Consider the following 23,646-nt stretch of genomic DNA (forward strand, 5'->3'; position numbering starts at 1 on the left):
TACAACTCCCAGCGGTATGGCACCAATAACAACTACAACTACAACAGATACAACCAAAATTACCAGCGGAACTACAACAACCTGTACAACCGCGATCAGAACCAACAGTATCAACTTTCCCGGTATTCCCAGAACCAGTACAACCGTCGTGACAACCAATTCAACAACCAACGCACCTCCAGTATCAACCAGTTCAACCGCAACCAAGACACCCGCCTCAGCAACCAGTACAACCTGAACCGGTATGGTAGCCTCAACAGGGTGACGAACCCCCTGGTTCAAAGACTTTCGGTGAACCGGGAGAACCCAAACCAACAGAACCAAGATTACTCGTCTGTTAGCGTCCTTCTGGCTGGCAACCGCTCCTGAGAACCACAGACTGAAACCATCTGCTGACGAACTGGATAAGCCCGAACACTGACAAGGATTTTATGTTTTGATAGTATATATATATAATAATTTGGAAATTTATATGTATTTTCTCTAAATAAATCAGAGCAAGAGCTATGCATTTATTATTCTAATCTTCGTCATAAAGCAACTAAAAGGTTTTATCCAGGATGGCGATGATGTCCAGTCGCTCCCGCTAGGAAAGAAAAAACAGCCGTGCATGGCAATGCACGAATTTGAGTGATGTGGTATACAGGGGGCGACGTGCTGTCACGTTGGCTTCCAGGGAATATATGAAGTGGTGTGGGGACATCACGGAGAGGTCTGTGGGGCTTAGCCGTGGTGAGGAGAATCTAGTTTCGGTACATGATAACAAGAAAGTGGATGTTCCTGGCTGAGCGCTCACTCAGTTCGCGGGAAACTGTGAACTAGCTTAGAATTAACCGTCGGTATAAGAACGAAGGGGATATGAAAGTATTCAAGACCCCAAATGGGGATGGAATTGTAATAATGCGTCTGATATATATATATATATATATATATATATATATATATATATATATATGTATATGTATATATATATATATATATATATATATATATATATATATATATATATATATATATATATATATATAAGCTGGTGAGCGTTATTGGATTACGTGTTAATTGACAGGCGCACGAAAGAGAGACTTTTGGATGTTAATGTGATGAGAGGTGCAACTGGAGGGATGTCTGATCATTATCTTGTGGAAGCTAAGGTGAAGATTTGTATGGGTTTTCAGAAAAGAAGAGAGAATGTTGGGGTGAAGAGGGTGGTGAGAGTAAGTGAGCTTGGGAAGGAGACTTGTGTGAGGAAGTACCAGGAGAGACTGAGTACAGAATGGAAAAAGGTGAGAACAATGGAAGTAAGGGAAGTGGGGGAGGAATGGGATGTATTTAGGGAATCAGTGATGGATTGCGCAAAAGATGCTTGTGGCATGAGAAGAGTGGGAGGTGGGTTGATTAGAAAGGGTAGTGAGTGGTGGGATGAAGAAGTAAGACAATTAGTGAAAGAGAAGAGAGAGGCATTTGGACGATTTTTGCAGGGAAAAAATGCAATTGAGTGGGAGATGCATAAAAGAAAGAGACAGGAGGTCAAGAGAAAGGTGCAAGAGGTGAAAAAGAGGGCAAATGAGAGTTGGGGTGAGGGAGTATCATTAAATTTTAGGGAGAATAAAAAGATGTTCTGGAAGGAGGGAAATAAAGTGCGTAAGACAAGGGAGCAAATGGGAACTGCAGTGAAGGGTGCAAATGGGGAGGTGATAACAAGTAGTGGTGATGTGAGAAGGAGATGGAGTGAGTATTTGAGTATTTTGAAGGTTTGTTGAATGTTTTGATGATAGAGTGGCAGATATAGGGTGTTTTGGTCGAGGTGGTGTGCAAAGTGAGAGGGTTAGGGAAAATGATTTGGTAAACAGAGAAGAGGTAGTAAAAGCTTTGCGGAAGATGAAAGACGGCAAGGCGGCAGGTTTGGATGGTACTGCAGTGGAATTTATTAAAAAAGGGGGTGACTGTATTGTTGACTGGTTGGTAAGGTTATTCAATGTATGTATGACTCATGGTGAGGTGCCTGAGGATTGGCGGAATGCGTGCAGAGTGCCATTGTACAAAGGCAAAGGGGATAAGAGTGAGTGCTCAAATTACAGAGGTATAAGTTTGTTGAGTATTCCTGGTAAATTATATGGGAGGGTATTGATTGAGAGGGTGAAGGCATGTACAGAGCATCAGATTGGGGAAGAGCAGTGTGGTTTCAGAAGTGGTAGAGGATGTGTGGATCAGGTGTTTGCTTTGAAGAATGTATGTGAGAAATACTTAGAAAAGCAAATGGATTTGTATGTAGCATTTATGGATCTGGAGAATGCATATGATAGAGTTGAGAGAGATGCTCTGTGGAAGGTATTAAGAATATATGGTGTGGGAGGCAAGTTGTTAGAAGCAGTGAAAAGTTTTTATCGAGGATGTAAGGCATGTGTACGTGTAGGAAGAGAGGAAAGTGATTGGTTCTCAGTGAATGTAGGTTTGCGGCAGGGGTGTGTGATGTCTCCATGGTTGTTTAATTTGTTTATGGATGGGGTTGTTAGGGAGGTGAATGCAAGAGTTTTGGAAAGAGGGGCAAGTATGAAGTCTGTTGTGGATGAGAGAGCTTGGGAAGTGAGTCAGTTGTTGTTCGCTGATGATACAGCGCTGGTGGCTGATTCATGTGAGAAACTGCAGAAGCTGGTGACTGAGTTTGGTAAAGTGTGTGAAAGAAGAAAGTTAGGAGTAAATGTGAATAAGAGCAAGGTAATTAGGTACAGTAGGGTTGAGGGTCAAGTCAATTGGGAGGTAAGTTTGAATGGAGAAAAACTGGAGGAAGTAAAGTGTTTTAGATATCTGGGAGTGGATCTGGCAGCGGATGGAACCATGGAAGCGGAAGTGAATCATAGGGTGGGGGAGGGGGCGAAAATCCTGGGAGCCTTGAAGAATGTGTGGAAGTCGAGAACATTATCTCGGAAAGCAAAAATGGGTATGTTTGAAGGAATAGTGGTTCCAACAATGTTGTATGGTTGCGAGGCGTGGGCTATGGATAGAGTTGTGCGCAGGAGGGTAGATGTGCTGGAAATGAGATGTTTGAGGACAATGTGTGGAGTGAGGTGGTTTGATCGAGTAAGTAATGTAAGGGTAAGAGAGATGTGTGGAAATAATAAGAGCGTGGTTGAGAGAGCAGAAGAGGGTGTTCTGAAATGGTTTGGACACATGGAGAGAATGAGTGAGGAAAGATTGACCAAGAGGATATATGTGTCGGAGGTGGAGGGAACGAGGAGAAGTGGGAGACCAAATTGGAGGTGGAAAGATGGAGTGAAAAAGATTTTGTGTGATCGGGGCCTGAACATGCAGGAGGGTGAAAGGGGGGCAAGGAATAGAGTGAATTGGATCAATGTGGTATACCGGGGTTGACGTGCTGTCAGTGGATTGAATCAGGGCATGTGAAGCGCCTGGGGTAAACCATGGAAAGTTGTGTGGGACCTGGATGTGGAAAGGGAGCTGTGGTTTCGGGCATTATTGCATGACAGCTAGAGACTGAGTGTGAACGAATGGGGCCTTTGTTGTCTTTTCCTAGTGCTACCTCGCACACATGAGGGGGGAGGGGGATGGTATTCCATGTGTGGCGAAGTGGCGATGGGAATGAATAAAGGCAGACAGTGTGAATTGTGTGCATGGGTATATATGTGTGTGTCTCTGTGTGTATATATATGTGTACATTGAGATGTATAGGTATGCATATTTGCGTGTGTGGACGTGTATGTATATACATTGTGTATGGGGGTGGGTTGGGCCATTTCTTTCGTCTGTTTCCTTGCGCTACCTCGCAAACGCGGGAGACAGCGACAAAGCAAAATAAATATAGATGAATAAATAAATAAATATATATATATATATATATATATATATATATATATATATATATATATATATACGAATAAAGTGTATATGAACGCGCACCTTCATAGAACATACAAAGCTCCATCAGCCAGGATCGAACCTGGGACCCCCTGCACAAGGGGTCCCAGGTTCGATCCTGGCTGATGGAGCTTTGTATGATATATATATATATATATATATATATATATATATATATATATATATATATATATATATATATATATATTGGAAAGGATCACAATTTTTGCGCGTGGTCCATTTTTGCCCGTGGACTCATAGGAATATATATATATATATATATATATATATATATATATATATATATATATATATATATATATATATATATATATACATACATACACGGGTGGTGTACGTGCGTAGTAGGAATTCGTAACTATTATCAGTAGCTTGTAGTTCTCCATATCACCCACCTTATCAATACCCGATAATGTATGCCAGTATTGACCGTCATCCGCTACTACGTATGTATTCATCTGTCTTTTTCTCTAAAACGTTTTGTCTCTCTCCAAACTGTCGCATCCTCGCTACAAACGTTGTTAAGTTATTTAGAATCTCTTAGATGCTCTCGTTGGCTTACTAGACGGAGCAGTTAGATGGCGGGCCTATGGTGATATTGAAGAAATGTTGCTAAACGCAGGACGTTTTTCTTTCTGTCATGGAATAAGGCAAAGAACATTCGTGGGAGAAAGATCGATAATAAACGCAACTTTTTCTTGGAATGTTGGTGAAAAGAACGATGGGAGAAATTACGCTATCGTTATAAATAGAACAACAAGAATGTTGACGAAATTATTCTTATCTTACTTATTTCATTAGTTATCATTTTACAATGGATTCATACGAAAAATGTTGTGCATCACTGATGACGTAAGATATTCATTGGTGACGCAAAATATTCACTGATACGTAATCATTCCTCTGTCTTTAGTGAGGTACGATATTCCTTGCTGACGCAAAATATTTACTGATACGTAATCGTTCCTCTGTTTTTAGTGACGTAAGATATTTATTGCTGACGCAAAATATTCATTAATACTTAATCATTCCTCTGTCTTTATTGAAGATGTATCAAGGACTGGAAACAGGTCTTTAGACTGGACTAGTGTGGGAACATCATATCAATTGTATATTTTGATATAGATTTAATTTGGGCATCTTTTTCCGAAAACATGGTATTGCAGTTCTCACTATCAGAGCTTATAAGTAATGAAAATTCATGATCTTAGGTGAACCGGGAGAACCAAAGCGAATAGAACCAAGGTTACTCGTCTGTTAGCGTCCTTCTGGCTGGCAACAGCTCCTGAGAACCACATATCGGAACCATCTGCTGACGAACCCTGAACCATGACAAGGATTTTATGTTTCGATGGTATATATCTAATATAGAAATCTATATAGTGAGGCTATGGTATCACTATGGTCTAGGGTTGGTGATGGGGCGAGACACAGTGTGGCTAGCCTAGCCTAGACGCAGATGATGGGCACCAAACACTGTGTGGCTAGCCAAGCCTAGCCTTAGAATGGGCACCAAACACTGTGTGGCTAGCCAAGCCTAGCCTTAGCAATGGGCACCAAACACAGTATGGCTAGCCTAGCCCTAGATGATGGCCGCCAAATGCTAGCCTACCTCTACCAACAGCAATATGGTCTGTGGTGGGTGTCGGAAAATGGGGCCAGCCTAGCCTTGCTATAATCAACATGGGCTGCACTTAGTATTCTACTCGAGAACAAGTCAGTGTCTGAGAATACATACTTTCAATGAAGAAAAATAATCCCAAATCTTGGTCGTTTCCCGATGCGAACTGATCCACGGAAATCCTCATAATCCACGAACGCTATAGAAATGTAATCCCTCGCATCGTCCCCATTTTTAAGAAAGTAGACTTAGGGGTCGCTTCATGTAAAGTTTGTATGTTCTTACCACATATGTTTTGGGAGAAATTTTACCCTATGTCAGTTGATTCTTAGTACATCAGAGGACTGTGATTGTAGTGTGATTATTAGATCTTTCGTCTATAAATACATCTTGTAATGACTTAAGGTTATATTTGGACTCGATGTAAGGAGAAAGGTCTTTACGGTACATGGAAATAATAAAATCAAGACCATTCATGTGCTGTAGTTTATTGAATATGTAAAAATAAGATATTCATAGGATATAATCTACTATGAACAGAAAGACAGAGTTATCATAAAGGCTTGTCAGTGTTCGGGCTTATCCAGTTCGTCAGCAGATGGTTCTGATCTGTGGTTCTCAGGAGCGGTTGCCAGCCAGAAGGACGCTAACAGACGAGTAATCTTGGTTCTGTTGGTTTGGGTTCTCCCGGTTCACCGAAAGTCTTTGAACCACGGGGTTCGTCACCCTGTTGAGGCTACCATACCGGTTCAGGTTGTACTGGTTGCTGAGGCGGGTGTCTTGGTTGCGGTTGAACTGGTTGATACTGGAGGTGCGTTGGTTGTTGAATTGGTTGTCACGACGGTTGTACTGGTTCTGGGAATACCGGGAAAGTTGGTACTGTTGGTTCTGATCGCGGTTGTACAGGTTGTTGTAGTTCCGCTGGTAATTTTGGTTGTATCTGTTGTAGTTGTAGTTGTTATTGGTGCCATACCGCTGGGAGTTGTAACTGTTGTAGTTAAACTCGTTAGGTTGGTTAGTTTGGGTGTACTGGTTGTCACTGGACTGGTACTGGTTACGGTTCAACTGGTACTGGTTGACGTTTCGTTGATACTGGTTCTGGTTCTGTTGATACTGGTTCTGGTTCTGTTGATACTGGTTCTGGTTCTGTTGATACTGGTTGAAGTTCTGTTGGTACTGGTTGCGTCGTTGTTGGTACTGGTTCTGGTTCTGCTGGTACTGGTTGCGGGTTCCTTGGTACTGGTTGTTGATCTGGTTGTACTGGTTCTGTTGATATTGGTTGCGGTTCTGAGAATATTGGGTGCGGGTCTCCTGATCTTGGTTCTGCTGGTACTGGTTCCGGTTTTGTTGGTATTGGCTGCGTCTGCCTTGGTACTGGTTAGGGTTCTGTTGGTACTGGTTGCTGCTCTGTTGGTCTTGGTTCTGCTGGTACTGGTTCTGGTTCTGGCGGTACTGGTTATTAGCCTGTGAATACTGGATGGCATTAAGAGAATACTGGTTGCGGTTCTTTTGGTTCAGGAACTGGTCGCGGCCTTCCTGGTACTGGTTCCGGTTCTGCTGGAACCGGTCGCTGTTCTCTTGGTTGAGAAACTGGTTGCGACTATACTGTTGGTTCTGGAACTGGTTGCGGCTCTCTTGGAGGTACTGGTCTCGGCTCTGGAAACCTTCAACACCGTATTGCTTGCTGACAGTTGCCTGGAATCCAGTACCGGGAGCCACAGAGTAGTCGACGACACGCACAGACCCGTCGGGGTCGTTGACGCTGTACTGACCCACCACCACGTCACCCCGACGCTCCTCCCGGGCAGACTTCTTGTCCCCAGTGGACCTGGCGTCAACCTCGTACGCCCACGAGTACTCCGGGATCTGCAACCCAAATCCACGTTACCTGGTGCACAATGGAAACTGGAACTGGTGGTCGGTCTATGTGTATAGCTACTGACGCTGGAAACAAAGTTGATAATCTCATAGTTTAAGTTAGAGTAGAGAAAATCACTATCAAATTCCCTATTTTCATCATACTTATTTTCGAGTTATGTGGGAAAGAGAGAGAGAGAGAGAGACAGAGAGAGTCTTCATCTTATTGATACTGAGGCGTCGAACAAGGGGAGGCTAAACACAAGGGGACTCACAGGGTCGTTGAAGGCGACCTCGCCCAGGCTGTAGGCCCTGGCCGACTCCTCAGAACGTTGTTTGAAGTTCTGAGAGAAGGCTTGGTGGTTCTCCAGGAGCTCCGGAGAAGGCGTCAGGCCCTGCTCCACATGGACCCCTCGTGAGTCCAACACAAAGGAGCCATCTTGTGCCCACGCCCGGGCCACTACACTCACCAACACAACCAGAAACACCTGGAGGAGGAGGAGGACACAGTAGATGAACAAGAATGCAAACAACAGAAAATGTGTAAACCTTAGGTAGATACAAGATATCTTTCTCTATGGGCAAATGTATCAGAGAGTCATTTCTTATTAGGGATGTGTGTGTTTGTCTCACCTTCATGATGTGGATCCAGGAGACGACTGGTGTTAGCGATGGCTTGGCTCAGGTATATATATGGTGGTGATGAGGTAACCTGAACACCCCCCCGTGACCCGCCCAACATAACCCCGACCCACAAGGTCAACAGCCTCGACACTTCTTGCTAGACGGGTCACACGTCTATGGAAGGGCTGAGAAACTAGGTCCCCATATCAAGTGGAATATCATCCGTTGGTTTTAAGAGTTTGTTTGTTCTATCACTCACTTGTCCTCCCTCTGTTACTGGGAGAGGCGATCACACACTGTTACATGTACTAGGTCTTTTTACCCTTCGTGTCCTCCCCAACCATCACATTATCAGTCGAAGTCTCCTACAATGTGAGCATTGTTGTCGAGTCTTATCTGTTGAAATATAATTACCAGACTTTTGATTTAAGTTGTTGACGTTACCGTCGCACAGCCTGGCCTTGCCTATCGCGTCTCTATCGTAGATGACATTGATAAACGGATTTAGTTATTTCTGATATCATTGTTGTTTTGAAGGGTTTATTTTTCTTTTCGCTTATAAAGTGTGACCACCACGTCCATGAGCGCTCCACAAGTGGCTTGAAATGCATTTCCACTGCACGTAAACAGGATATGTTTGTGTGTCAGTCTCCAGTACAACAGTGATCTTACATTGAATCAAGATTCTTACTCATACAGTCGAGAATTGATTGCAATCTTCTGTGAACTACATATAATGAAGCCCTAATGTGGTTAGCTTGTTAGTGACGTGACTACAACGGAAGATGACATCAGCCAAGGTATTTTTGGTTGGCAGTTCGGTAAATGATGATAACATGGGCCTAAATTCTGCAGACGGCAAGTTTATATAGTAATTTATATCATTACTAGAGGCATTTGAAATAAGTAAGTTGAAATCCGGCCTTGCAGTTTAGGGGGGGTGATAGTTCTATGTCATTCGCGTACGGTAACCAAGTGCACAACTGCACTCAAGACCTAAGTAGCCTAAATAATGTGTAATCGACTCAGCCATACTTAACCAACAGTGTGAATTAGGTCGGACCGTGCGTTGTCCGAGCCTGGACCACCACCACAAGCTTTGTTGTTTGAGATTTAAACACCCTACAACTCAGGAGGTGCAAGCCCTATGCTCTAGGGCGGCCCGTTGGTGGTGAGGGACCTATGCACTAGGCCTAGGGGTTTAGCGTGTGTTTTTTTTTTATCCCACCCGGCCCTTGCGAGAGCCAGGCTTCCCCTGAGTGGCTCTGACAAGCTTTGGTTCGTACGGTACCTCTCTCGTCTCTGTGTATTGTAAATCTCCCATGAAAGAAAACGGATTCCTTGTACAGTTCGTCTGTGATTGGTGGCATTTCATAAAGTTATTTCTTGTATTAACTTGAAACAGTTATTTTTTCTGGTTATTTTGAGAGCTCGCATCAGCCTGAAAGAAATTGTTATGTGTACACTCATTTATCTATTCATTTTTCTATTTCGTTATTCTAAATGAAGCATTTCGTCCGGACCTTTGCCACATAGAAAAAAGTAAGTACTCCTTCCTATATATTGATAGATAGATATAAGGATAGATATAAATATAGAGTTACATCTTGCTTACCAGGTTCGAAGCGTGATCAGGTGGGAGAGGACGAACACCTAGACCTCACAACACAGTCAGATAGAAACACACAGAACAACACAAATGTTCTTGACATCCGACACGGCAGTGTTGCCAGGTGTCGTGTTACCGTAGACCTGCCAGTGAGGTGAACCCGACTTTTGCTGAAGCTTTTGGACGCCTTGTTGGCCGGGAACTCTAATTGTTCGACAGTAAGCGGTGTGAGGCAGGGAAGTATCCTGGTGCCACTCCTGTTCTCTCCATCAATGGGCCAAGTTCTGGACACAGTGGAAGAGCATTCGAGTGATCCTTGGAAGAAATGTGATCATAGATATCTTTACCTCAACGGATGATGCTCGAATCATTGCAACTTAGAGGAGGATCAGTAGATGTATAGTGGAACACTGAAAAAAGTTATAAAGTTCTAAGAGTCATAAAGTCATAAAGTTATAAGAGTCATAAAGTCAGTAATGATGATGGTATCTGGGAAGAAGGTAAGAGCAGACATCATTCCAATAGGAACAGTCCTAATTAAGCAGCTGTAGTCTATAGGATATCCAGGAGTCTGTGATCTATACATGAGGATGTGAAGGAGTCTGTTGTAAATGCTATAACTACAGAGCAAACGTGTTGGAACCCCCTTTCCTTCCACCATGAAGGATCAGGTTGGGATATATAAAGATACATCAGCTGTAGCTTGAGTACCAAAATAAAAAAAAATGATTGAAAAATACTGAAGCCTGACCAGAATTCGAGAAGACAGCGGGAGATGAGCCAGCTAGGATAGGTGTACGTGGGAAGATCAGAGAACAGGAGACCAAATGGTTCATGAGAAGTTTATTTACTGGACAAGTGTGGAAGTGTTCTGAACTCACAGTGCTAAATGTGGCAGGGAAAGGATAACTAAACAAGAAGACCTTAAAGTATTCATCATGTACGGATATTTTGAAACATCTCTGTTGTGATATATGTGACTGTAGAATTCTGTTAGATTTATTAAACATGACTTAGTCTAATACGAAACCCATTTTGATAATCACATTACCAGTTTATGATATGAACACCTTACACTTATATCCTAAGTATCTTTTTCATTCTTCTATCTTCGAACCGAATTACGGTTCATGTGACGGGTAGCTCAAAGTACATTTTCTATTCCACCCTCTTTTTTTTTTTTTTTTAGAAAACGGGTGCCACAATAGCCGGTGTTCAGTCATGAGAATGTTCCTTTCCCATCGCGATTTGATAAAGATAATGGCGATAGACAATGCTGTTTACTCACTGAACTCCTCCAACTCCCATTGTTGTGAAAGAGATGTCATCAGATCTAGCTGTCTTGTTCGATTTAGTAGATAACTATAATCAAGCATTCTATACTATTAGATATTCTATATCTAAATACTTACTGTCTATATCTAAATTCTTACTTCCTCTCCCAAGACATACGCATCTGTGGTTCTGGTATAACAGCAGAATTATGGATGAGCGACACTGAATCGCAACTCGTGTTTATCAAGGGACGTCGTCGCTGTAATGGTATTAGATAAAGGGTTGGGTTAAGGTAAGGGTGAGGTAGTGTGCCACATTCCTCAGGTAATACGTCCTGTTTCGTTATGGTGACGCGTATGTCTCGACCCTCACTACCCACCCACCCGACGGGTTCCCTCGTACGTGTGTGTGTGTGTGTGTGTGTGGTAAATTCGTACTTTCCTTGCCCCACTTTATTTGTAAAAGTTAGATCGACATACTTTTTAGAAGAGTTGTAAATGTCGATTGTTTCAAAAGTTAATTCAATTTACAAGTCGATTTTTTTTCTGAGACATATATCCAAGTTTTTAACTACGTTCTCTTTTCAGTTTTCTTTTAATATTATATTCAAAGGTCGTTTTTTTCTTTCGTCACTTACAGGCAATAACAACAGATCACATTTTTTATGTCCTTTTCATATCAATCAATGTTTCTTGAACTTAAATTTTAAATGTAGACAATATCAACGCGTCAGAGAACATAAAATTTATACTAAACTATTTATTCTTTGCGCATGCGTGTCTCGAAGTGACAATGCCCTTGAGGAAAGACCCGAAAGCTTTGCAAACAACAAAAGTAAGACAAACAATACAGTAATTGGAAGGATTAGAACAGTCACCCATGTCTAGTTAAAAGGGTTCTAACCTTTGTCTTTAGCAAAGGCCATAACAATGAATGTTTCCAAGGAGGAAAAGTTTTGGTTTTCAAACGATCGAAAACAGACGAGCAAGCACAGGCGCAAGACCAGAGACACACCCTCTTCAAAACGCGCAGTCTCTTGCCTTAATGTCCCTTAGAACAGGAGCGGTTAAGCCACGAATCTGTAGAAGACGTAGTCATAGATAAGTGGATATATATGCGTCCTTTCCCACAACAACCTTGGCTATAGGGCCAGCGAAGACAGAAGAACCACCCGAGAAGAGGTGATAAGTTAAAGAAAGTTAAAACTGTATGTGTCAGGTTACTATGGATGTTAGAATACCATTGCTGCCATTGGGAGGAAAGCAGCCCCCAGGAGGTGCTGTGAGTAGAGTGACGTCTCCAGGACGTGTGGTCAGATGAACCACTTGGGGGCAGGAATGTGTGGCTGCAGGACGTGTGGTCAGATGAACCACTTGGGGGCAGGAATGTGTGGCTGTAGAGTTGAGGAGGAAGAGGGAAGGGTGAGGAAGCAGACCTGGTGTCGGGACAGTGGTCTTGACAGTCTGGAATGATGGTTGCGATGGTTGGTAATCCTCTTCAGGTCATGAAGACTGGGAAAACGTGGGGGCTTCCGCAAACCCGCCCGCCCTCCCTACATCAACTCAGTGGTAAGGACTTAGACCATTCCTCTCAAAGTGTGGGTTGAAATCTACCTAACTAGAGGATATCAGCTTGAGGACGTCACGACCTCGAAGTGAGAATACAAACCCCCGAAGAAGATTACACAGATCTGTAGGTGTACACGGAGAGCAGTAGGTGTAGCAGAGGGAAAAATGCTGGTCGTTGGGAGACGGATCGAAAACCAGATGACATCAAGTTTCAGAGATTCAGGATCCGTGAGGTCTACAACAGGTGTGTTAGTGTGCGGGTAAGGACAGAGCTCACCTCTGTATCACAATCGTGAGTGAAGGTTATAGTCGGGGACGTGAAAGGGGGTCGATGAAAACCCCATCTAGAGAGCCGAGGTGCTTGCTTGACGGTGTTCAGTAGGAGGAAGATCAAGAAAACTGTAAATGTTTATGAAATTGATGAGGAGAGGAAAAAGCAAAAACAGTCCAGAGTGGTTCTGGGCAAGACTAGCTCAAACCGCGTATTCCGACAATCTTACCAGTTCCTCCCGTGGCTACCTCTCACGTTACTGAGCCAAGTCCTGAAGTCATGGCTCAAGGTCACGGGGGTCAGGTTACCTCATCACCACCATATATACCTGAGCCAAGCCGCCGCTGGCACCAGTCGTCTCCTGGACCCACACCATGAAGGTGAGCCACACACATACCTACCAAGAAGTGACCTCTGATAGATTTGCCACCAGAGTAAGACGTCATAAGATGTTCTATATCCACCTGCGGTTTACAGATCTTCTGTTGATCACATTCTGTTCATCCACTGTGTCCTCCTCCTCCAGGTGTTTCTGATTGTGTTGGTGAGTGTAGTGGCCCGGGCGTGGGCACAAGATGGCTCCTTTGTGTTGGACTCACGAGGGGTTCATGTGGAGCAGGGCCTGACGCCTTCTCCGGAGCTCCTGGAGAACCACCAAACCTTCTCTCAGAACTTCAAACAACGTTCTGAGGAGTCGGCCAGGGCCTACAGCTTGGGCGAAGTCGCCTTTAACGACCCTGTGAGTCCCCTTGTGTCTCGCCTCCCCTTGTGGGACGCCTCAGTATCAATAAGATGAAGACTTTCTCTCTCTCTCCCACATAACTAGAAAATAAGCATGACGAAAATAGGGAACTTGATAGTGATTTTCTCAACTCTAACTTAAGCTATGAGATTATCAACTTTGTTTCCAGCGTCAGTAGCTATACACATAGACCGACCACCAGTTCCAGTTTCCATTGTGCACCAGGTAACTTGGGTTTGGGTTGCAGATCCCGGAGTACTCGTGGGCGTACGAGGTTGACGCCAGGTCCACTGGGGACAAGAAGTCTGCCCGGGAGGAGCGTCGGGGTGACGTGGTGGTGGGTCAGTACAGCGTCAACGACCCGGACGGGTCTGTGCGCGTCGTCGACTACTCTGTGGCTCCCGGTACTGGATTCCAGGCATCTGTCATCAAGAATTTCGGTGCTGAAGGCTTCCAGAGCCGAGACCAGTACCGCCAAGAGAGCCGCAACCAGTTCCAGAGTCAACAGTATAGTCGAAACCAGTTGACAAACCAACAGAACAGCAACTACTTGACCCAACAGAACCGCAACCAGTTCTTGAACCAGCGAACCGACAACAGCAGATTCCAGAACGAACAAATTAACAGAATTCAATTCCAAAATCAGCTCAATGATCAGGATCGGTTCTACAATGCACAGAACACTCGCCGCGCGCCCCAGAACGAACGCAACAACTTCTTCCAGAACCAACAGAGCTACCAAAACGAATTCCAGAATCAACAGACTTATCGCAGCCAACTCCAAAAGCAGCAGTCTAACTTTGGCAGGATCCAGAATCAGCAAAGTAGCCGTTTCCAGTTCAAGAACCAACATGTCGACAGATTCCAGTTCCAGAGCCAACAAGCTGACCGTGCACGGCTACAGAACCAGCAAGACGACCACTTCCAGTTACAGAACCAGCAGGATGACCGTGTTCGGCCCGAGGACCAGCAAGACAGCAGCTTCCAGCTTCGGAATCAACAGATCGACCGATTCCAGCTCGACCAACAAGCTAACTGGGAACGATTCCAATACCAGCAAGGTGACCGCTCTCTACCACAGAACCAAGGCGACCGCCTCCAGTTCCAGAACCAGCAAGGCGACCGCTTCCAGCCCCAGAACCGACAAGGCGACCGCTTCCAGTTCCAGAACCAGCAAGGTGACCGCTTCCAGCTCCAGAACCGACAAGGCAACCGCTTCCAGCTCCAGAACCGACAAGGCGACCGCTTCCAGTTCCAAAACCAGCAAGGCGACCGCTTCCAGCTCCAGAACCGACAAGGCGACCGCTTCCAGCTCCAGAACCAGCAAGGCGACCGCTTCCAGCTCCAGAACCAGCAAGGCGACCGCTTCCAGCTCCAGAACCAGCAAGGCGACCGCTTCCAGTTCCAGAACCAGCAAGGCGACCGCTTCCAGCTCCAGAACCGACAAGGCGACCGCTTCCAGTTCCAGAACCAGCAAGGCGACCGCTTCCAGCTCCAGAACCAGAAAGGCGACCGCTTCCAGCTCCAGAACCAACAAAACCCGCAAAACCAGTTCCAGGATCAAGAGAATTACCGTAATGAATTCCAGAATCAACGGGGCAGCCGAAACCAGTTCCAGCAGCAGCAGCAGCAGCAGAACCAAAAACTCTCCCAATTCAGTACGGTGCCTGGTTCTGGTGTCATCCTCAAGAGCTCTGTCGATATAACCAACTACCAGCGATACGGCGCCAACAGGAACCAAGCAGACAGCCAGTATACTAGCAACAACAACCAGTATACTAGCAACAACAACCAGTATACTAGCGACAACAACCATTATACTAGCGACCAGTTTAATGACCAAAACACCCAGCGTTATGGGACAAGCATCAACCAGCGCAACCAGAACCGCAACCAGCTCAACCGCTATTCTTCCAGTGACTCTGGCAGGGGCAGGAACTCCCAGTATTCCAGGGAACGAAACAGTCCTCAGACGGAAGGCCAGATCCAGACTCCTCAGTTTTCCCAGAGCAGCGAGACTCGATACGAGGAAAACAAGGAAAACGAGGCACAAAATCGTTCCAACCCAGATTATTCGCCCGTCAGCGTCGTCCTGGCTGGGCAGTAGGCTAAACCACTGGTGCTCTTGACGAAACGAAACGACGACTTCGATGTACAGTCTTTAACCTACGACCTAGCGATCAATTTTGCTAGCGAACATCCTGGAAAGGTTCCTTGCTAGTTCAACAGCTGGATGTCACTCCTCCAGAATACTACACGCTTGTATTTTCAGTTGGAATCGAGTGTCAGCTGAATGACTATTATAATCAGTTTGTTTGGGTTTCTGCCGAAGGCATAAGCAACCCTGAAATCATTGTTGGCATCTGTTATAAAGAAATTTTATATACCCTAATTCTTCCTTCAATCCTGTTGTTGTTTTCGTAAGATATTTATGTATTTATTGATTTTCCAAAAAATTTTATATGCACGACCATGATAAGACTGATTATTAGTTATAACCACACCATAAAATGATAGGAATTACTGTAGCTCGTACAAATAAGAGGGGATAGTCAAGTAGTTTTGATAACTGAATATGAAATAAAAAGAGAAACAATTATTATTCTTTATCAATATTATTACCTCCGACCTCAGGTTACTTGGCCCAGCTGTCCTTCAACTTCGTAGCGCCAATCTTATGTGTCATCCAACTTCTAGTCAAACCAGGTTTCACTAGCCAGGTAAAGATGGTGGTGGAGTTGCTCAACACCACAGGATCGAATACCGTTGGACTAATGAACTAATGCATTGTGACAGAACAAGATCACACACCTTTGCTCAACATTTCCTGTTGTTTCTCCTTGATGGCATTGCGCAGTGTTTGAATCAGACCAACATGATAGTGACCCGTGATCGTTGTTTAATACAACATACAGTATATGTCCAGAATCCCGCTGTTATCCCAGAAAACTGAGGCCATGATCTTGCTCTGAGATTGTATTCGGGATTTCTTAACGCACAAGTTTCAATAAATGTTAGATAGCGCGTGATTGAAATCGTACGACATTTTCTTTAAGGTTAGATTCTTGTATGAATATCTAGCATGATATGCTTTTATTGATTGATAATTATCCTTCACCTAAGATATCAGAACGAAGAAATTGTTCCTTTTGTCGATTCTCCAAATTGCTTGATTAATACAATACTTACCCCTAAGAAGAAATCATTTTCTCTGTATACGATCTTTCTTGTAAGAGAAAACGTTCAAAAAATCAAACGACAACACTATGGGCTAGTTTCCGGTATTTAGGTAATTATTTGATGAAATTTGATTGAGGAGTTATGTTACACCTACAGTGAAATGCAATATCAAATAAGAACGGTACTCATTATTTGACAGATCTTCGTGAATAACATAGTCGAAAGACATCTCCTCTGGTCCTGTATATGTTTATTTATTATTTGCTTTGTCGCTGTCTCCCGCGTTTGCGAGGTAGCGCAAGGAAACAGACGAAAGAAATGGCCCAACCCACCCCCATACACATGTATATACATACACGTCCACACACGCAAATATACATACCCATACATCTCAATGTACACATATATATACACATACATATATACACATGCACACAATTCACACTGCCTTTATTCATTCCCATCGCCACCTCGCCACACATGGAATAACATCCCCCTCCCCCCTCATGTGTGCGAGGTAGCGCTAGGAAAAGACAACAAAGACCCCATTCGTTCACACTCAGTCTCTAGCTGTCATGCAATAATGCCCGAAACCACAGCTCCCTTTCCAGGCCCCACAGAACTTTCCATAGTTTACCCCAGACGCTTCACATGCCCTGATTCAATCCATTGACAGCACGTCGACCCCGGTATACCACATCGATCCAATTCACTCTATTCCTTGCCCGCCTTTCACCCTCCTGCATGTTCAGGCCCCGATCACTCAAAATCTTTTTCACTCCATCTTTCCACCTCCAATTTGGTCTCCCACTTCTCCTCATTCCCTCCACCTCCGACATATATATCCTCTTGGTCAATCTTTCCTCACTCATCCTCTCCATGTGCCCAAACCATTTCAAAACACCCTCTTCTGCTCTCTCAACCACGCTCTTTTTATTTCCACACATCTCTCTTACCCTTGAGAGTGATATATCCACCAGTGGCTTGCTGGGCCTACCCTGCCTTCTTTGGGCAGCTAATTAGTGCCTTCGAGTTGTGTCTTTCCCACTCACAGGTACAGGACTACCCTAGTGGGCTGTGATCAGTCAATTCAGTTGGATTTAACTGCTACACCTCTTAAACAAAACATAATCCCTTGTCTAGGTAGATTAATGCTCATTGACCATACTCCACCCCTGAAGTAAATGTAGAAATTTTCAGATGTTTCTAAACTGCTGACGATGATGATTCGTCCATTTCGTTGCTCAAGTTTCACGAAATGAATAAAAGGAGAAAGAATCAGTAGATGAATTGATTTCGTGGCACTAATAACTAGTATGGGAGAGTGAGTTCTATATATAATAATCCACGTTTCCTTCATGGGGTTAGAGGGTTCCAACAATAAATGAGAGCTCGTGAGATCGTTACTTTAAGATGAGGAATATGTTTCTTGAACAGTTTAGTGGCGTCATGACCATCGGTAAATATCCACTAAGCCAACACGGCCATAAAGCATGTTGGGCACCTCATCCTCCTGCAGTTTACCACAACAGAATCGATTAGATGAATCGACAAGAAAGAAATCCTGTCTATAGAAATCAGTAACTCTTGCATTTTAGTGGTACACTAAATTCACTATTGTGTGGCTTCAGGTCCGTTGCCATGTCAAGCTACGTATGATGACTGTTGTCTAAAGTTTGGTCTACAAGAACTGATACGTTTTGATGAATTTCATTCACTTTTTCTTACACTGTTTTCTCCGTCGCAGATCACCATGACTGGGGCATGTTGTGCCCGTGTCATGTGTGACACTCTTTAAAAGATAATGTACGTTGCCGTGTCAAATACCTCTTGGGTGATTATTCAGTGGTTTTATCTTTTTCTAAAACAAACCAGTGGTTACAGTTTATCTTTTATTGAGAAAAGGACGAGAGAAAACTGTTAAAGATGAGCTTGTTTACGGTGACCATGGGAAGTAAGCTTCGAGGGAATATACATTTGTCTATCCCCTGATATACATTTTCTGTGGACTTCTTTCATATCATTTTCTCTTATGTACAGGGGTATCTATGCTATTCTTGACCACGTTCAGTATTCTCTATCATTTTGAAATTAGTATTCCATAAAGGACATGAATGTTTACCATTATCAGAAATGATAGTCTTAAATTTCATAAAATGGAAGATCTAAACAATTCTATACTTCTTATAGACATAATTTTTCTTTTTTTGAATAAAGAGGAAGAAAGGAAAGATTTGTCGTAAAGCACAAACCCTATGTTTCCTCAAACTTATGATACAGAATTATATCTGTCTTCCTGAACTGTGTTAGTTGATGTGTTTTACAGTTCCTGACACAACTACTTGTGTCTATCGATAGTCATTAAATCCATATTCTTAAATACCTGTTTACAGTCATCAAAGCGAAATTCTTAAATACGTTTCAACACAAGGGAAATTCTCATGGTTATTGACATCATTTGTGATTAATGCTTTCCTGAAGACCTTGTATTAATGACAGGATGGGAGGCCAGTTCCTGGTGTGGCTAAGCTGCGGCCGCCGGCCGGGCTGGAGAAGGTCGTGTTGAAGTGTTGGTTAAGCATCTCTGACGTGGTTACTGGCAGGACCACATACCATTCTGGGGCTCTTCTGGTGTTCCGTTGGAGCACTACTTAAAGGCGTTACTGTTGCTAAGGCTCGCGCCATTGAGAGGCGGGGTGATAGTATGTTTATATACACTTCCTCCTTTTGTTTTATTTTACAAAATTAGTCTACATCAGTATGACCCTATTTTCACTATTCTTACGCCGAAGAAGAGACTTCGAAACTCAATAGAGCATCCCTGTCTGAGGTTGGCTGTGAGTCCAGGCTTCCATATTCGTCCATTAGCAAGAACTGCGAGGCCCTAATGCCCTATAAATATTACTGGAGGAGGGAGGGAGGGAGGCGGAGGAGCTGGACTCATGTATACATACACTGGATCCGTTCAGCCAACACCCAGTATGAACGACCCAGTGAAATCATCATATCTTTTTTTAATGTAAGATTAGAAACGACCTAAATCATTGGACATGTTTATAGATTATCATAAAATCGAACTATGATAAGAAAAGAAAAGAAGGAGAACGCTTGGTCAAATGTTAAGCGAAGATCTACTTCCAATGTCGCTTCTGGTTTTCTGTAATATGGTTAAGCGATCTTTTTTTTTTTTATATAAGGATGTTCGTAGTTTGCTAGGCTAGCTAACATGTTCACTTTGATTATATAGATGATGACGCTAGAAATGCTCTAGTACATCATTCTTGATGGCTTTAACGAGAGAGCTTAACTGCCTGAAGCTTGTTTAGATAGTTTAATGTGTCCGAGGCCTTCCTACTTGTTGCATATGTAAGGGAAACTTGCACAATTTGAAACATATAAGAACTGTATGCATTTTATTCACCATGCTTAAAGGATTATAAAAGATATCAGTGTTATTATTGGATATTAGGACAAGAATAGTGTTAGGATGGGCCTAAAAGTACGTATATGTATACATATGATGTATAGACATAAAGTATATATGTTGAAAAGATAAGATACAGAAAACTTGAAATTATTGGTCTACGACGAAGCCTTCCTGTAAGTATGCAATATGTATACATCTATATGTATATCCATGTTGTATGATTACACGTATCTTTAGTATATATTTTGAAGGCATTACAAATAAATGTTCAAATCAAATAAGCTCCCAAAAGTCATTTTAATTGCCAAAAATGAAATTATGGAAATAAATGATATCTTTGGTTCTAGGGCAATTAAATCTTTGTCTTTTTTATACTCTATTTGGTATTTTTTTTAGTAATTTAACCCTACAATCTCCAACCTTTTCGTTGTCTGCTCCCATGGTATTTCTAACTCACTTTTATGTCTTATGAATTGTTAATCACGTTTGTAGTACTAGTTGTTTGGAGCTTATAATCATTACGCTGTGCGTCGGGGAAATATCACATAGAGAGAGAGCTGAGGTTCCCCTGGGCCACCTGTGATGTGCGACGCAGCAGGACTGGGGAGTCATTTGTATGTAGATCGAGAGAGGTTTTAAATTTTCCCTCTTCCGGCGAACTATTTTGCCACCGGGGACGTAACAGAGAGGCAGAAGGTTATCTGTCGCCCATCTGTTGGTCCTTCCTAGGCTGCTTTTACAAAAATCTGGTTCATTGTCCGTAAATTTTGTGTAAAAAAGAACAGAATTTATAAAATAAATCATGCATTCATGAAATGGGAGACTGGAAGTTAGATAATGTACGACAATGTTTGTGATTCGTACGAGATTGACATTTAAACGGAAATCCAATGTTACCAAATGTCAGATGGTAACTCTCTTGGCGGTATATTTAAATGTCCTCAGCTAAAACAAACATAGATATTGCTTATTATTGCGTTTTTAAAAGATAGATAGTTCTCAAAACGTTTAATATATTTGCAAACTTGAGTAGATATATTCTCACTTTAGTTTATTTACCTGTTTGAATTATTAGTGACTTCGCTAGATGTGAGCGAGGAGAAGGTATTCGGATGTCTGGGTTCTGGCATCACTGGTTACTCGTCTCTGGCAGCACCGTTGTAAACAGTCAGTGCAGGTGTTTGTGTGGCCGTGAGAGGTGGTATTTCGCGCTGCCGTTTCGTTAGGTATGCCGTACTCTGATAGTTTTATATTTCCTGTGATTTTTCATTGTGGTGTGTCGTTAAGTTGTCAATGATGAAGTGACGTTGTAAGAAAATTGAAAGGACGTGCTAGAATGAGACCGAATATGTGGAACTTAACGGTGACTGTTAATCAGAACTCGAAAGTTTGATTTTTTTTTTTATATTCAAAGTTGTTTTGTGTTAAGATAATATAGTTAGTACAGACCTCTAACAATTGTAGTTTTGAGTATATTAGTCACGAGAAAAGTGAAGAGGAATACCTTTTTTTTTTTTTAAAGTAAAGGGATGTAGGAGTTTGAAGGCAGTTAGGCAATAACCAACCAGCAGGAGGCGGTGCTCAGGCAAGTCATGAGTCATGCATAACCCCTTGAGCACGTCGGTACGACTCTGAGGGCCGTACTGTCGTACTAAGGAGGTTAACGGCCGCTCAGCTTGGCACACGGACGTTGTCAAGTGGCCAGATTGATAGAGTTTTAGATGAATGAAGTGCACTTTTAAGACAAATTGTGTCAGAAAGAGGAGACTTGGGTTGGCTTTGTAACTAAGTGTATGAATAGACTCTGTTGAAAAGTAGGAAGACAGTTTCTTTTTTGAATTACGGTTACATTAAGACCGTTGAAGTTTGTTAAATCAGTTTTCTGGTATTGTGAAGTATTAGGAGGGGAAAAAAAAGGATCTCAAGCTTTTGTAGAAGTGATTTGAATATGATTAGTTTTCCCTCAATGTATCTTCAATTTTTAGCTTTGCAAGGCAGTCATATGTATTTATACTTGCAAATCAAATGATAATGAACCAAAGTTTTTCTTTGTAAGCAAGGGCATGTGTATATGATTGGTGTTACTGACATACCTTGTAGAAAATTATATTTTTGTATATATATATATATATATATATATATATATATATATATATATATATATATATATATAGTGATGTATGCAGTTGTATGGTCTTACGCAATGTCTAATTATAATTTATTTTTTTTCCAGATTATTTGTTATAATTGGGAGCCTGCAAGTGAATATCAGATGCAGCAAGCTTATACTCACACTGAAAATATCATACCATTACCAGTGATCAGTCCTTGTGGACGTGATTTATTTTGAAACAAAATACCAACAAAAATGTATAATGTGAAGTGTTCAGGGCAAAGTGATGTTTTATATTATAATTTTGGTGAGAGTATTTGAATTTAGTATGGATGAAATATTGAAGATTGAAATTTAAGTGAGATGATGATGTGCTGTGAGCAATTAGAAAGGTTCACGGAGCCTTTCCTTGTAATTCGTCGCAGTTTATCCTCTTGAAATTACCTGTGATATCAAAAATGGGGTTGCAATACGTAGCTGCTGTCTGTATCGTGGCAGCTGTGTGTGTGTACCAAGTCCTCGCATACCCTATAGCGCCTGAAGGTGAGGCATATATTCACGTTGTGTCTTGTATAAGAAACAAATTATCTTTATATTAAACTTCTGTTATCGCTCCCTTTCTTTTGTTGATTTATCTGATGAATGGCATAGGTTGCTTCTGCATGTACCCAACCTTTGTGATTTGGTAGAGTGCCAGATGTAGAAAAAATCAATCCTTTGTATTTGAACAAAAGTAGTTTCTGAACTTTCAAGATTCCAGATGATTATATTTTATACTAGAGTTCATAAGTATAATGAAAAAGTAGCATCAATTTTTCTCTTGCATTTCATCTGTTCATGAATAATCATATGTATATCTGAGGTGGAAGTTTACCTAATGATTATATGCTTGGTGTAACGTCATGTGTTCACATTATTGTATTAAGTAAAATTCACTTTACCATTTGGTGTTTGAGAATGGGTTTAATGAGAAAAGACTTTGTGTCTGTTCTAAAAGACTTCTCATAAAGTTGGATAAAGCGCGTGATAGGAATATCTGGGTGGATTTCGAGGTAATTGAGAGGCTCAGTTTATTGTATGCTGACAGAGATTGAAAAGACCAGATAGTTGTGTTTACTGAGTTTGTCATTTAAAGCGTTTGTATTGTAATTAGTTTAGAGGAAATTTTCTATTTAAACAGGCACTTCCAGAGATGAAATGATTTCGTTCATTGTTGCTCTTTGTCTTTACATGGACTTTCTTTTCCTTCTTCCAAGTTCTGTTGCCTCTCATTACTTTTGCTGAAACCTGAATATATTACATCACTTTTGTTACAGCTGTTATTGAGCAATTTAGTTTCACCGACCAGTTTGTTGTAGACTTGCTTAAAGCGACCGTCTCCCTTATAAATTGTCTTTAGAGCAAACTTGGTCATGCACTCATACTTGTTTTTCGCATTATTCCTGAAGGCCATGTTATTGTAAAT

The 23,646-nt window shown here is 42.2% G+C and overlaps 4 protein-coding genes across 12 annotated transcripts in view; 3 read left to right on the forward strand and 1 right to left on the reverse strand.

The window, feature by feature from the left end:
- LOC139756862 (uncharacterized) overlaps positions 1-505 on the forward strand; it is a 2,288-nt gene extending 1,783 nt beyond the window's left edge. Inside the window, exon 3 of the mRNA XM_071676699.1 lies at positions 1-505. This exon is cut by the window's left edge and continues 879 nt beyond it. Within this exon, the coding sequence (XP_071532800.1) occupies positions 1-369 (369 nt within the window). The 3' untranslated portion in view covers positions 370-505.
- Positions 506-5,987: 5,482 nt separating this feature from the next.
- On the reverse strand, positions 5,988-8,148 carry LOC139756685 (uncharacterized). Its single transcript, XM_071676340.1, has 3 exons — positions 8,006-8,148; positions 7,648-7,860; positions 5,988-7,381 (listed from the first exon to the last, which is right to left on the reverse strand). Exons 1-3 carry the CDS (start codon positions 8,009-8,011, stop codon positions 6,134-6,136), a joined length of 1,467 nt encoding a protein of 488 aa, XP_071532441.1. The 5' UTR covers positions 8,012-8,148; the 3' UTR covers positions 5,988-6,133.
- Positions 8,149-13,073: 4,925 nt separating this feature from the next.
- On the forward strand, positions 13,074-15,960 carry LOC139756686 (uncharacterized). Its single transcript, XM_071676341.1, has 3 exons — positions 13,074-13,099; positions 13,246-13,458; positions 13,709-15,960. The coding sequence occupies exons 1-3, from the start codon at positions 13,094-13,096 to the stop codon at positions 15,566-15,568; spliced, it is 2,079 nt and encodes a 692-aa protein (XP_071532442.1). The 5' UTR covers positions 13,074-13,093; the 3' UTR covers positions 15,569-15,960.
- Positions 15,961-21,225: 5,265 nt separating this feature from the next.
- Positions 21,226-23,646, forward strand: part of LOC139756863 (uncharacterized) — a 206,994-nt gene continuing 204,573 nt past the window's right edge. For all 9 annotated transcript variants that reach the window (XM_071676700.1, XM_071676701.1, XM_071676703.1 and 6 more), the window contains exons 1-2: positions 21,226-21,294; positions 22,302-22,724. In XM_071676700.1, the coding sequence (XP_071532801.1) occupies positions 22,640-22,724 (85 nt within the window). In that variant the 5' untranslated portion in view covers positions 21,226-21,294; positions 22,302-22,639. The remainder of the gene's footprint in view (positions 21,295-22,301; positions 22,725-23,646) is intronic.

This window comes from Panulirus ornatus, chromosome 23 (assembly GCF_036320965.1).
Source record: "Panulirus ornatus isolate Po-2019 chromosome 23, ASM3632096v1, whole genome shotgun sequence".
Lineage (NCBI taxonomy): Eukaryota > Metazoa > Arthropoda > Malacostraca > Decapoda > Palinuridae > Panulirus > Panulirus ornatus.

Coding starts and splice junctions, on each gene's coding strand:
- LOC139756685 (XM_071676340.1), bottom strand. Junction 7,382..7,647: donor AGGTCGCCTTCAACGACCCT/GTGAGTCCCCTT, acceptor TTTGGGTTGCAG/ATCCCGGAGTACTCGTGGGC.
- LOC139756686 (XM_071676341.1), top strand. Junction 13,459..13,708: donor AAGTCGCCTTTAACGACCCT/GTGAGTCCCCTT, acceptor TTTGGGTTGCAG/ATCCCGGAGTACTCGTGGGC.